Here is a 14,014-nt window from a genome sequence, read left to right as displayed (position 1 = left end):
ACCAGGTAAAGAAGGAGGGAAAGAAGATGGGACCAGGCAGAGTGTGTGGCTCCAAGGCAGGAGATGCCCCAGCTGTGTGGGGAACTAGAAGCACCAAAGCCCTGCTGGATTAAGGAGGGCCTTGGGAGCCACAGGGGAACCTGTGGAGCAAGTTTGGGTCAGAGTGCAGGTCTTGGAAACTGCTGAACAGCTGACTGAACTGCATTGGGTGGAGACACATTCCTGGTCTGAGTTTTGAGGGAGCTCTGATGTCTCAGCAAGGCTCCAAGATGCTCCATGGCAATTGGGAGCCCACCTCTGTGCTCCTGGGGTACCTGAGGCAGGCTTTCCCAGGCCTCTGAGACTGGGTGGCTAGGGCCACAGCCAGCTCTGTTCTAACCAGGCTCTGGGGTTTCTTTTTTTGCAGATGTAGGAGGAGCTCAAGTGCTGGCAACAGGCAAGCCCCCTGGGACTGAAATCGGTAGGTGGCTGCCCATGTTATTCTGTGCATAGGGTCAGGGGCAGGAAGGAGGCTCCCACAACACACAGGCAGAGGGTCGCAGTGCTGGAATTGGTTCCCTGCTGTCAGCATAGGAAAAGGGGCACCCTCACCTCCAGGCCCTTCCTGGGCTGTCGAGTGGCTGACAGCTTTATTTTGGGGGCAAGGCGTTGCATTAAAGCTCATCCACACAGGAGGCATGATACCTCAGGGCCAGAGATGCGTGACTCCGGCACCCACAGAGCCCTATCCTGTAGCCATGGGCCCTGACAGCACGCTCTGCCAGGCTCACAGCCCTCATTGGTGCCTCCCTTCACCTGCGAGCTTCCAGCCTCTCTGCCCCTTAAGGGTCTCATATGCTGGCCAGGCTCAGTCTGCATGCCTCACCCTCTGAGAAGGCTCTGGATGCCCATGATTCCAAGCCAACCCAGCCTCTCCCATCATGAGCTCCTTCCCTGTCCTCCCCAGCTGACTGCAGGCTCCTCAAAGGCCAGATAGGCCTTATCCATTCTCCTACATTGCCCACGACAGAGCAGGCAATTAACACACACCCAATAGATGAGTGGATGAATTAACGAAGGGATCGGTGAGGAAGGGCTAGGAGGCTCATGCAGCCAGAGAAATGAGCAACTCACCATTTGGGGCAGGTAGCCAGGTGAGTTTCAGGGAGCGTTGAAAGGTGGGAACAATTTCCACAGCTGAAGGAACCAGGGATGGTGCTTCTGAAGGAGGGGATGGGGTGCAGGTAGAGGCTGGGAGCAAAGTGACTCCTGGGAGAGTGGACGGTGAGGCAGGCCTCAGCCAGCGGGAGGTGGCGTGTTAGGCCACATGCATGCTTTGGACCTCATCTGGAATGTAGAGGGAGCTGCAGGTGACTGAAACCTGGTGTTCAATTCCTTCCTGAGTTTCAGATTTCAAGTACGCCCTCATCGGGACTGCTGTGGGCATTGCTGTATCTGCCAGCTTCCTGGCCCTGAAGATCTGCATGATCAGGAGGCACTTATTTGACAACGACTCTTCTGACCTGAAAAGCACACCTGGAGGCCTCAATGGTGAGGGATGCAGTGCTCGGGCCTGGCTCTGCCCGACCCAGCCAGGCACCGAGGGCCACTCTGTGATGCTGGCTATAGCAAGAACGAATCCACAAGCGCAGAGCCCAACAGGCTGTAAAGGAAGGCAGTGACCTCTCCATGTTTCTGTCTCTCTTACTATGTCTTTGCCTCTGTTTCTCTTTCTTCTGTCTCTCTCTCTCTCTCTATTTGTGTTCCTTTTTCTGTCTCTCTTTCCATCTCTCTGTCTTTCTGTGACTCTTTCCCTCTGTACCTTTCCTTTCCATTGCTCTTGGCAGTCCTGAGAATCACATTTCCTGGAGAAAGGTGGGAGAGGAACTAAAACTGGCTTCACACAGAAATTTCTGTTCTCTCATCCAAATGATGAGATCAAACAAACCCAGTCCCAGGAGGCAGTGAGGTTGGTCGTAAGTGTGGGTGGATGGTGCGAGGTTCTGTTGACTGTGTGGGTCAAGATGCATTTTCTTTCCCCATAAATTGGGAAAGTCCTTCTCAAAACAGTACTGAGTAGCCCCTCAGATAGAAACTGAGCTGGCTGATGTGCACCATGGCACAGTCCTCCGCCTCCTTGGCACCCAAAATGCAGTATTGATTTGCATCCCTTCTCTCGGGGTATCACCCCCAAACTCATCCTCTGTTGTATTAGACGGCTCAATGCAATGATGGTGCAGTTTTCCATGGGGTGCTTCTGGGGAGAACAGAGCCTCGCTGTCTTTCTGGAAGATGTGATTATGGTCCATGAAGATAAGCAGAAGGGGCTGGTCTGGGCCAGGAGAGGAGGAGGCTTCCCAAGATGCTGGCGTGTGCATCCCCCGAGGGGCTTAATAGGCCATGGGAGTTTGCTTATCCTTGAGTTTGCTTATCCTTGTGTATCCTCACAAATAAGGGGAGGAAACAGCCTCTTCATCACATGGCAGCCAGGCCCCGGATCTCTCGAGGACATCACGAATGAGAGGACCCAGGAGAGGGAGGTGAAAGTTCTAGGGAACGCTCTGCACCTCTTGTCACAGGACCCCTTTCCTAATGCCCGGCTTTCTCTGTTTAGACACCATCCTGCTAAAGAAGAGAGCCCCAAGGTAAGGTCACTGCCCACACAGTCAGGGAGGGGTATCGTGTTCTCTCCTGTCTTGGCCATGCCACTCCCTTGCCTGTCATCCCCAGCCTTCTTTGCTTTCTGGCATGCTTTCTAGGTGACTAGAATGTACCTCATGGCCCCCTCCTTACACTCTCTCCTCCTCTGGACGAGTGGGCAGGTGTCACAAGAGTGAGGGCCACAGGATACAGTCATCAAAGGAACTACGGCTCGCCTCTACACAGCCTGGATTAGATTCTGTTCCACCCCCACTCAGACCCCTTCAGTGCATACCTCTGACAGTCAGAATGAGGCCTGCAGCCCCTGTCACTTGGGAGGTCACATGTGGTTTGTCCCAGGTTTCCGGACTTCTCTGCTGGCATCAAGATACCCTGCTCTTCTGCGCAGAGCCCATGTCCTCAGGGACGGTCCTGCCTCAGGACCTTTGTATTTGCTGTTTTCTGTCATTGGAATGCTCTTTGCCAGAAAGCTGCAAGCCTTGCCCCTCTTTTCCTTCAAATCCCTGCTTCAGTGACACCACTGCATCATAGAGGGCCTATTTAAAGTACAATCCCCTCTCGATTCCAGCCACCATTCTCTTCTCTTTGCTTGGCTTCAGTTTTCTTTATAATTCTCTGCACTAGTTGATGCTATATGATATATTGATTTGTCTATTTTGTATGGGTTTCTTTCTAAAATGTAAGCTCTGGGCAGGTGGGGTCTTCCTTTTCACTTCTGTAGCCCAGCACTTAGCACAGTACCAGGGACAAAGTGGATACTTGCATATGTGTTGAATGAATGAATGAATAAATAAACATGAGGCCATAAGCTAGGTGCCGGGGGTCAAGAAGAGAGAAGTAGGACAATCTCCTTCAGTCTACAGGGGAGACAGGAAGGTCTCAGGTGGTGGCTGCACAGTGAGGGTGAGAGTCCCGGGAGGACTATGGCAGGCTATATGTGTGTTGCCTTATGTCTTGGGGGTGCAGAGGGCTGCATAGCCACTAGGAGGTGCAGGGGAGCCTCAGGCTACATGCGGAAGGACTAAGAGAAGCTCAAGAAGGCAGAGGGAACCCTAGCATATGTAAGCATCATGGGTAAAACCTGCAGCTGACAAACATGCCATGTGACAGAAGTAAGTGTTTCATGTGACGATGTGGAAGGAAGGGCTGGAGAGATAAGTAGTTTCTACGCATGTACAGTCAGAGGAGCTGGTGCTAAGCAATGGAGTCTGAAATCTGTCCTGAAACTTCTGGTCACCTACTGATGGATTCTAAGCAGGGGAGGGATAGAATATTTTTTTGTTATCTGGTAGCATGATGGAGGGCCCAGCTGCAGCCAGGAAGATGTGCTGGAAGCCCGGACAAAGACATAGGCCTGGTGCAAAGCCCTGCTGGAGTAAGTCCGGGTGGAGGCAATGGAGAAAATAAAAGATGGGAACAAAGTTAAGGAGGAGCTGGCCCAGGGACCTGGGATGAGGGTTTGAGACAGCCACTGGAGGAGAGAAAAGAATCTAGAAAAGCTCAGAGTTTTCTTTCAGCTGGTGCCCTTTGGGAAGTTGGTGGGGGAGCAGCTTTGGGCAGTGAGCTGGTTGAGATGATTTTTTTTTGAACATGGTGAACCGAAGGTTTCTGGACACTTCCACGTAGAGGAGATGTCTAGTAAGTGGCTGGCATTTAGGACAGAGGCCTGGGCTGACACAGGAATAATGGCTTTTAGAAAGTACCCAGAGCCCCGTCTCACCCTCCAGTTCTTCCATGGGACCTGGGACTGGGTAACTTCCCAGCAGTGTCTATTGAAGGAGCAGATGGATTAATGGCTGCATGAGGGATGAACGCATGGTGCACTGTGGCTGCAGGTCATCACTCATCAGTCCTCATGGAGTCATGCCCTTGGGATGAGCTGGACATGGATTGTCTTGAGAAGTTCATTTTTTTTTTTGAGGATTTCTCCTCCCTCGGATATTCTAGTTTTCAGCAGTGGTTTCTGATTGCGAAGCATTAAAGCGCGTTTCATCAACTCTGTCTCCCAGCATTCCATCTCTTCTTCTGTTTCTGACTCTCACTCTCCTTCTCTCTGTCCCCTCCCATGTCATTCCCCCACCCCAAGTTTGTGTCAGTCCACTGGGTCCTGGGCTGGAGAAAACAGGGGATATAACTTATCGTCCAAGACAGGACTTTGTGAGAGTGAGAAGAGACTCTGTAAAAGTTACACCAGGATGATGGGTGTGAGCCTGGACTGTCCTAGGGAAATGGATGTGTGGTCAACTTACATTGAGTGGGCCTGTGAAGTTTCCAGGCCCTGGTGGCCACACAGCACTCCTCTTGATGGCCATGTCACATTCTGTGCATGCAGGGCATGTAACCAGCTTGAGGGGGTTTTGGAAATGTGTGGTGGAATTGGAGATATTTCAGGTTGAGGGACCAGAGATGCCATGTGTCCCATTTCTCTCTCTCTCTCTCTCTCACACACACATACACACACACACGTATTCACACACACCCAGACCCACATTAGCTGAAGTTGTCACATTCCTTTTTATAGAAGAAACATGCTGAACAGCTCCCAGTGCCCCCAAATCCACTGATGCGGGAGAGTGGAGTTCCATGCTGGCCACCTCTTCACACCCCTCCCTTCCTTTCACCCTAAGAGGCTTTCACCCTGGGGCAGCTCTGTGTTCTTCTAGCCCTAGAGGTGTTGGCACAATCATAGGTTCTCCTGAGCGTGCAGCTGTAGCACCTGGCCAAGAGGGTGTCCCAGTCCCCACTGACCCAAGGGCAGCACTCGGATGGCTGTGGGTTGGGTGCTGAGTCAGTCTCTCCCACCGAGGAATCAGGGTGGACCGGCCATAATAAGGGTTTTCACACAGGGCTCTTGGAGGACATGAGGAGGCCATGGATTGAGTCTGGAAGGGCAAGAATGATTGACTCCCTAGAACCTTTGTTGCCTTTGGGGGTCCAGGTAGCCTCTGTGGTGAGGAGTGCAGGAGGAGTCTGTTTTGAATGGATGGGCTGTGTTGGCCATGGTGAAGACTCTGGCACCACATGGCCTCAGGGGCCCTCTGTTGGGTGCTTAGGTACCCAGGCGGAGGACACAGGCTGCTGTGGCCAGCTCAGGCCCTGTGGTTAGGAATATTGAAACGTGGAGATTCTAGCACAGTGACCTTCTCACCACGGGGAGGGCTCTAAAGTGCTGGAGCTCCACCCAGCACAGGGACACTACCTTGACCATCCGAACTCCTGGCACACATTGACGGGGACTTTGAGTTAAGGCACTTTGCTTTGCAAATCGCCAGACCTTGAAGCAGACCATGCTTCAGGGACATCTTAGCCGTGGACTTGACATAGAATGAAATTCCACAAAGCCTGATCCTTAATCCTGTTGTATGTGTGCACACACATATGTGTGTGTGTGCATGTAGTGCCTGTATATGTGTGTGTGTGTGTGCGTGTAGTCATTCATGATGGACTCTGACACACATACATCTGTGTGGGAAGATGCTGCTGTGAGCAATACAACACAGACCCATTTGAAAACACTGCTGAATGAGCAGTTACTGTGTTTTTTATGTTCTTTTGCATGATCATCTAAGAGGAGCATCTCTGTTATATGTGTTTTTTGGAAGTTCTGGGTTATTTTGAGCCATCAGGGCTATAGAAGGCATTTTTCATAATCCAGGAAAGATGGCTCCAATAGTTATTCAACAATGAACTTTTTGAAAGCAAAGTTCATGAAAAAACATGAAGGGATGCTAGAGGAAGCAGGTGGGTGAGGGAGGCAAGAAATAAAGGCCAGGAGAGAGCAGGGCTGGGAGGCAATGGCTGCATGGGAGTTCATGCCCCTGATAATACATCGCCCTCACCACGTACAGGGAGCTGTTCTTGGCAGGTATCATAACAGAGCTCCTCTGCAAATAGAGGGACTTTCAGAGAGGAGAAGCAGGATTAGAGTTTCCAAAACTAACACTAGATGGAGTCAGGCTGAGTCATGAGGAAGTCAGACCCAAAGAACAAGCTAATGACAAGCAAGCCACTCTCCTACAGCAAGCTTTGTGCTGTCTTTCTGTCATCTAAGGCTTAGGCAATAAACATACTTTTATTTTCTTTTGCAGGCGAAACCACAATTTCTCCGAAAGGTGAGTTGTAAGAGTGATCACTTGTCTTAAAATGAGGACAGGCAGTCTCTGCCCTGTGGGGCTGCATGGGTTTTCGGCAAGGCCTCTCCCTTACCCTGGCCATGCGGGACGGGCAATGATGGCCATGGCCAGGAGCCTTCATGCCAGGACAGCTGTGAAACCAGGAATCAGCATCACCTTGGGACGTGGTGGTACTTGGCAAGATTTAAAGTGAAGCTGTGGGGCATTTGCCCAGTTAGAGCTGACAAAACAGGGTTTTAACAGGATAGGTAAACTGTTTTTCATTCTCCAAGACCTATCCTACGATAGTGTCCGATCTAATAATTAGCCAATTTAGTCCATTTGGTGAAAAAAATTCCCAAACATCTCTTCGTGTCATCATGCTATCAGTTTGGCTAGGTATTTGCATCTCAGTGCTGCTTTGGGGTCTCGGAGTGGACGAAGCCCGTATGTGGAGGGCCAGTCTGCAGAAGGGGACAGGATCTTGGACCCCTGATTGAATGAGCCTATGAATGAAGACTCCTAGAAATGAAGGCATCTTCACCAGGGTTTTGAGAATCATCATTTCACAATCCACCTTCCCCAGCTTTTTCCTCACTTCATGCCCCGTGCATGTGCCAAACCCACTGAGAATTTGCTCCCTGTCTGACCAGCCCAGGATAGTCACACAGTCCTGGGGCGATCTCTTGATCTTTCTCTCACTCTCCTGCTTTATGAAAAAATTTCAAATCCAAAGAAAAGTTGAAAGAACGGGACAGTCAAAATATATACACCCTTCACCTAGGGTCACTCATTGACATGGTGCCCCCTTTGCTTTAACTCTGTGAACATAAGCATTTTTGACTGATCTACTTGCAAATTAGTATAGATACCATGATATTTCACCCCTGAATACAGTACCATTGTGTCTCCGATTGTGTATAATCACAATACAATGACCACTCCTAAGAAAATTAATGCTAATTTAATATCTTCTATTATATAATCCATATTTAAATTTCTCCGGTTATTTCAGAAGTATCTTTTATTGCTCTATTTTTTTGTGCTATTTTCCAATCCAGAAAAAATATTTGTATTTATTTTGTCTTTTTTAAAGTCTCTTTCAGTGTTGAACAGCCCCTCTGCTTTTTATCTTTATGACATTGTTGATTGAGAAGTCCCTAAACCCCGTTGTCTTACACAATATCCCATTTTCTGGATTTGTCTGATTGTTTTCTCCTGAGTGGATTCAGATTGAAGTTTTTGGTCGGAAATACCACAAGGTGATGTTGTGTACCTTTCGTTGTATTGCATCACTGTTGGTGATGCTTCATTTGCTTGGTTAAGGGAGTGACCACTAGATTTCTACATTTGTGGAAATTAGAATTTTCCCCTCTGAAATGAATGAATAATATGAAGGGAGACACTTTGACACTATGTGAATATCCGGACCCCCAACAATTCCTCACCTAATGATTTTAGTCTATTCATGATCCTGCTTGAAGCAGTTATAGCCATTGGTGATTACAAAATATTGACTTTCTAATTCCAGCATTTCTTCTATATTTAATAGCTGACATTCATCTAGAAGAAAGCCTTTTTATTCTATCTCGCCTTTCTCCTTCTTCTTTTGTTAAGGATTATTACTGTGGACTTCAACGCATTTTAATCCATTACCATCATGATTCTTTCTGATGCCCAAATTGTTGCAAATTTGGCTCGTGCAACTCACTTCTTGGGGGCCCCTGTGCCCTTTAGACAGAACCTCATTAGTCTTTGAGCACATGCTAGACTTCTGACAACACAACATCTGAGGCTCACCTTGTCTTGTTCCCAAGGGTAGCACAAGGGTCTAATTTTCCCAAGGGTCCCTGTTTCTTTCTCTCTCTCTCTCTCTTTTATTTTATTTTATTTTAATTTTTACTATGGAATGATTTTTAGAAACTAAGATCTGGGCACAATGTGTGCTCAGGGCTACTGAGGTGTCATTGATTCTAGGCCCTTTCAATGGACAGAGTCAGGAAATGTGTATTTAAATTACAAACTCAGTATCACAAGATTTTTCTCTAAGCTTTCCCTATTCCACATGTCTAGATTGCCTTCTCCAAAGTAAAAACCCTGCTTTTCAACCACATAATATTTGTACTCATTTTCTCTATTCTATAATACACACAAAATACCTCCAGAAATTAGAGCACTATACAGCGGTAGACCTGCTCAGTAAACTTGCACATTTTCTTTGCAGTGGCTTTAGCCCTCTAGGTATGTACAGCCAGAGTATTGTGTTCAAATGAAATTAATTATATTCTCTGTGTGGTTATGTTATCAATTGGATAGAGAGTCAGAAACATTTGTTTTAGTGTGTATTCTATTTTACTATTTCCTGTTTTAATCTTTTAAAATTTTAATTTACATAGTTTTGTTTACACAGTTTGTCTCTGAATCATGTACATGACACACGATTCAGAGATAAACTGTATAGACAGATAATACATGTGTAGACAGAGCTACATGTGTGTCATGTACATGATTCAGAGATAAACTATATAAACAGATAAACTCAGAGAAGTGTTTCTTTTGTAACTTCACTCCACCGTGTTCCTACCTACTGCTTTGAAGTTGCCATTTTCAATAATTCCTGGTTTATTCTTTCTGTGATACTGTTACAAAAATATATTTAACTGAAAACACTTTTATATAGACACACATCTTTTTAAATAAAATTAGAAAATGTTTACATATAGATGTATACATCTGTGCATATATACTTTTTCCAGCACTTGGATGGTTTTATTACTTACTCAGATGTCTGATCCATTTGGCATTTATTCTGGTGTGTGGTGTGAGTTACAGATCCAATTTTGTTTTTTTCCCAAATGGCAATTGATTTATCCCGATACTATTTTTTAAAACCACCCTATTTCCCCTGTGTTTCATTTGTCACTTTTATAATGTTCTAAATTTCTGTATGTCCTAGGGTATTTCTAGACTTTATTCTCCATTGACATTTGTGGTTATTCATGTGTTGAGGGCTTCCTAGAGAGGCTGAGCCTAGAGAGGCTTCTGGATGTGCTCTACCTTCTGATGGGGCTGGTTCCCTCCGCCCGCACACATTATGCTTCTTTTGCAGGGGACATTCTTGCTAGTTTATTCCAGCTATTCTTGCATATTTATTTTTCCATATGAACTTCGGAGTCAACTTCAGAATCTTTCCACAGAAACAGAAATCTTTCATGGTGTGGGGGCTGGGGGAGGTCCCAGTGGAGAGTTTTATGATGATTGCTTTGTGTTTTTGGCTACCGAGTTTTTGTATAGACCAAAACAAATAAAGTAAAAATAACACACAGAAAAAAAGAAGCAAACATCTTGGTATTTAGATTGGGATTGCATTACATTTACGTATTGAGTTAACGATGATTTACTTCTTTACGATGTTAAGTGGTTCTCCACAGAAAAGAGGTAATTTTTCATAAAAAATTATCTGATTTTGGGTGTTACTGTTTTGTGTGTTTCAGGAGAGTTTTCAGATTTTACTCTTATAAGATTGTCATATATTTTGTTATATTTATTCATAAGTATTTTGCCTTTGCTGCTTTCAAAATAGAGTTTTTGTCATGATGTTGCCTACCAGGTCTATGATTGCATTTTGATTTTGGGGGATTATGTTACCATTATAGGGGTTGCCTTGTTGCCTGCCAAATCCAAGGCAAACAAAACTTCATCCACTTTGATGATAAAAAGAGAATTCATTCCTCAAGGTTAATAGGCATATTTTGGGACACTTGTCGCTTTCTGTAGTTGGTGAATTTGCACAGATCTGTACAGATCTGGGCAGATGCTAAAAGGAACAAGGTAGACAGACCTATGAGAATGGAACTGGAAAATAATGCCTTCACATCTGAACTACAAGCTGTTACAGAGGGTGAGAATGCTTGTTGAATTCTTGTATTATTTTTCTCTGTTTTCTCCTCTGTCCCTTGAGTTTTTACGATATTATGTCATCTGCCAAAATATAGTTATTCTTTCACAACTGCTATGTCTCTAATTGTTTTCTCCTCTCTGATTGCATTGGCTAAAAACACCAATGTTAAATAATAGTGGGAAAAGTGTACATACAACATGCCTCTGAGAGACTTTGATGGGAAATCCACTAGTGGTGTCCATCAAGTAAGATGCTGGCTCTAGGGCTGAAGCACACATATCTTATCATGTTGAGGAGCATTCATCAGTTCCTATTTTACTGAGTTTTAAAAATCAGAAATGTGTGTTGGATTTTGCCAAAGATTTTTTTCAGTATTAGCGGGCATAAATGTATCCTAAACAGATGAACCCTGGGGCTAACCAGAATGTATAGGCACCCTCATTATTAGTTTCACTTTTGTTGGTTTTTTTTTGTTCTTCTCTCCTTGTTGGTCTATGTGATTCTTGGAGGATGTGGTCAAAGATTTGGGTTTGTAGCCACTAAATTGTAGGGTATGCAACACTCTTGCTCTTTCTCATGATGCCAGCCTGGAGTACCATGCAGCCTAATTCACCTACTAGTCCAGCCAGCAGATGCTACCCCAGACTCTGCCAGCCTTACCTTGTTTTCTCCAGATTGTGCCTGGCTTTCTGGTGGCTGGTGACACACTCATCTGCAGAGGTATCGCTACCTGTCAGAGAGCAACGTCATCCATAAGGTAGCTCAGCAGTGTCCCTTCTTCTGTTCAGGGCAGCCAGGGGCGGGAGGAGGCTGCTCTCTTGGGCTGCCCATCCACCCTGAGCATTGGTATCTCAAGTGCGAACCTGGCTAACCCCAACTTCTTTAGATCCCTTCCTTATCAACACCTGATGGGGCCTTTTAATGCAGAGCTTGTTAAAGACAGTAGGAAGGATGAACCCTCTGCTCAACCTCTGGGCCTCTAAACCCCATGTTCCTCTGGACCCTCCATCTTTTAAAGGAGAAAGAAAACCCTGACGGCCTTTGAAGCCCTTGCGTGGAATCCCTTCCTTTACTTTTCTCGCCACTTCCTTTTACTATATCTTGCTGGTTTCCGGTGTCTTTCTTGTCTTTAACGTTGGTTCTACTATCATCAAGCTCTATATCCCTGATCATGACCTGTGTCCTTGGTCCTCAAATAGGGGGTAGTCAAGTTTTTGTCTGTTTTGTCTGTCTGTTTTATGGCCTTTGGTGTGGCTTGTCCTACATCTATCCCGCCTTCCTGCTGTTGCTGCCCCATCTCTCGTGAGGAGATCTTAGCTGTCAGGAGATTGTGACTGAATATGCACAATGGAAAGTCATAAACAATTTTGCATCATTCAATGTAAGCTTATATACCATTCTATTATATTCCAGATGTCTATGTGAAACTACAGTGAGGGTGTGAATTTGGTCTTAAGGTATGGAGGTATAAGTGACTCCCTTAAAAGGGTCTGCATCCTACTTTCAGCCCAAGTTCTATTGTGTCAGAGTCTGGTTTGTCGACTCATCTTCTCTTCTGTGTTCCCCTTTTTAGACACCTATGCTGCCCTTCCTTTCCATCAAAGCTGGTACACCAAGTATGGAGAAGTCTCACCCTCTGTAACAGCTTGCAGTTCAGATGTGAAGGCATTATTTTTCACTTCCATTCTCATAGGTCTATGTACCTTGTTCCTGGTAGCATCTGCCCAGATCTGTGCAAATTCACAAACTACAGAAAGTGACAAGTTTCCCAAAATATGCCTATTAACCTCAAGGAATGATTTCTCTTTTTGTCATCAAAGTAGATGAAGTTTTGTTTGCCTTGGGTTTGGCAGGCAGAAAACAACTTCCAGGTTGAGCTTTCCCCTTTACCCAGAAGCCACTGGCCTTCAGGTTCCTTTCTATGTTGCACAAGGAAGTGTTCCACCTTGCAAGCTTTGCTGATGAGCTTTTATACCTGTTTGTCTGAATTGCATGAACACATGCAATAATTAGAGCATAGTTGCCCTCTCAATAAGTCTTCCAGGTGGTTCTCTTCCTTTCCAGAGATGCACAGGTGATTGAGCTGTAGGTGAGCAGTGATGTGAAGAGGGGTTCTAGATCTGTGGACAACGGCCCACGGTTAACTTCTCAGGATGTTCTGCATTCGAAAACCCAAGGCTGGTAATGAACTTTCACATGGACTGAATATTGGAGGCAAACAATAGAAGGAATAGACTATACAGTGCTTTTGTCCTGAAGGAAACTACCACGCCTCTTCTGGAAGACGCGGACTGCACAGAGGAAGGCTTGAGCACTTTAGCCTGCAGTAGGAAAAGGTGGACACCAAAAACTTCACCCTGTGTTGGAGCTGTTCATGCTTCCACGAGGGCAGGGTGTCCGTGCTCGTGGAACCTACCACAGAAAATGGCTCATGAAAAGGGGAATCGGACCCAACACATAGCTTCCTATGCACTGCCATCTTCTCATCAGTTAGGCAGTACTTTGTAGAACGATTAGCTTCACCTCTTAGCTGCCAGAAGATCCCTTCTTAAAGATGGACTCTGTGAAGATTCGGGAGTTCTGAAACATGGGGTCTCCGGGATGGTGTCCAGCCCTATGGATGATGAACACGGGCCTTCTGGAGGGGAAATGGCAGGCTGGGCTGGTGTGGGAGGAAGGGCTTTGGCGTTCATGGAATGGGCCTGCTGCTCTCAGACCTTCAAAGGATGGAACCAACAAAGGACCAAATGAGAAAGCAGATACTGTGCCTTGTAGAAGGCCATGAATGTCAGTTATTATTTTTTCTCCTTATATAATTATTTTATGGTTATTATTACAATGTGCATGGCTGTTGCATAAAAGACATGACTGGTGGAGGCTCAGGAAAGCCACGTCATTCTACAATTGCCATCAGGCTAAGGCCCCATGAGCATTTCTCTCCCTTGTAATATTAACCCTGTGTTTCTGGGATCACATCACGGAATTTTCTTTGCCTTTCCACTTTCCAGGAAATCTTTTGGACTGGGCTGCCTTCTTCATGTGTGATGAAAGATGAGCTGTATTTCAGAACAAAGTGCTGTGTTGTCATAATTTGCCTGACTCCCAGGGCGTCTCTTATGCAACTTGATAATGATGCTGTTCATTAGCAGCCTTTGTTAACTGATAACCAAGAGTGGTAACGTGATACTCATAAGCAATTTTCTGTGTGTAAGATAAAATAAACCATCTTGTATGGGATCTGCTAATTGATTTGCTTCCTTTAGCAGCATTTTAATTAAGACATCTGGTTTGTGAATGGCAGAAACACTTGTGAACTGAAGGTAAATGCTCCTGGACTCTCAGCCATCATTTTACCTTCTGT

At 45.8% G+C, this 14,014-nt stretch overlaps 1 protein-coding gene across 11 annotated transcripts in view; it reads left to right on the top strand.

Moving 5' to 3' along the window:
- The window catches only part of TMEM273 (transmembrane protein 273), a 34,104-nt gene extending 20,202 nt beyond the window's left edge, over positions 1–13,902 (top strand). The window contains exons 2-6 of one of the 11 annotated variants that reach the window (XM_033208602.1): positions 407–460; positions 1,384–1,530; positions 2,594–2,624; positions 6,729–6,752; positions 7,849–13,902. In XM_033208602.1, coding sequence (XP_033064493.1) covers positions 407–460; positions 1,384–1,530; positions 2,594–2,624; positions 6,729–6,752; positions 7,849–7,864 — 272 coding nt within the window. In that variant the 3' untranslated portion in view covers positions 7,865–13,902. The other 10 variants (XM_033208597.1, XM_033208601.1, XM_033208598.1 and 7 more) reach the window with 10 other exon arrangements.
- Positions 13,903–14,014: the final 112 nt, after the last annotated feature.

Source organism: Trachypithecus francoisi, unplaced genomic scaffold (genome assembly GCF_009764315.1).
Source record: "Trachypithecus francoisi isolate TF-2019V2 unplaced genomic scaffold, Tfra_2.0 Lachesis_group9, whole genome shotgun sequence".
In the NCBI taxonomy this organism is placed as follows: Eukaryota; Metazoa; Chordata; class Mammalia; order Primates; family Cercopithecidae; genus Trachypithecus; species Trachypithecus francoisi.
This window is presented reverse-complemented; position numbering and strand designations above follow the sequence as displayed.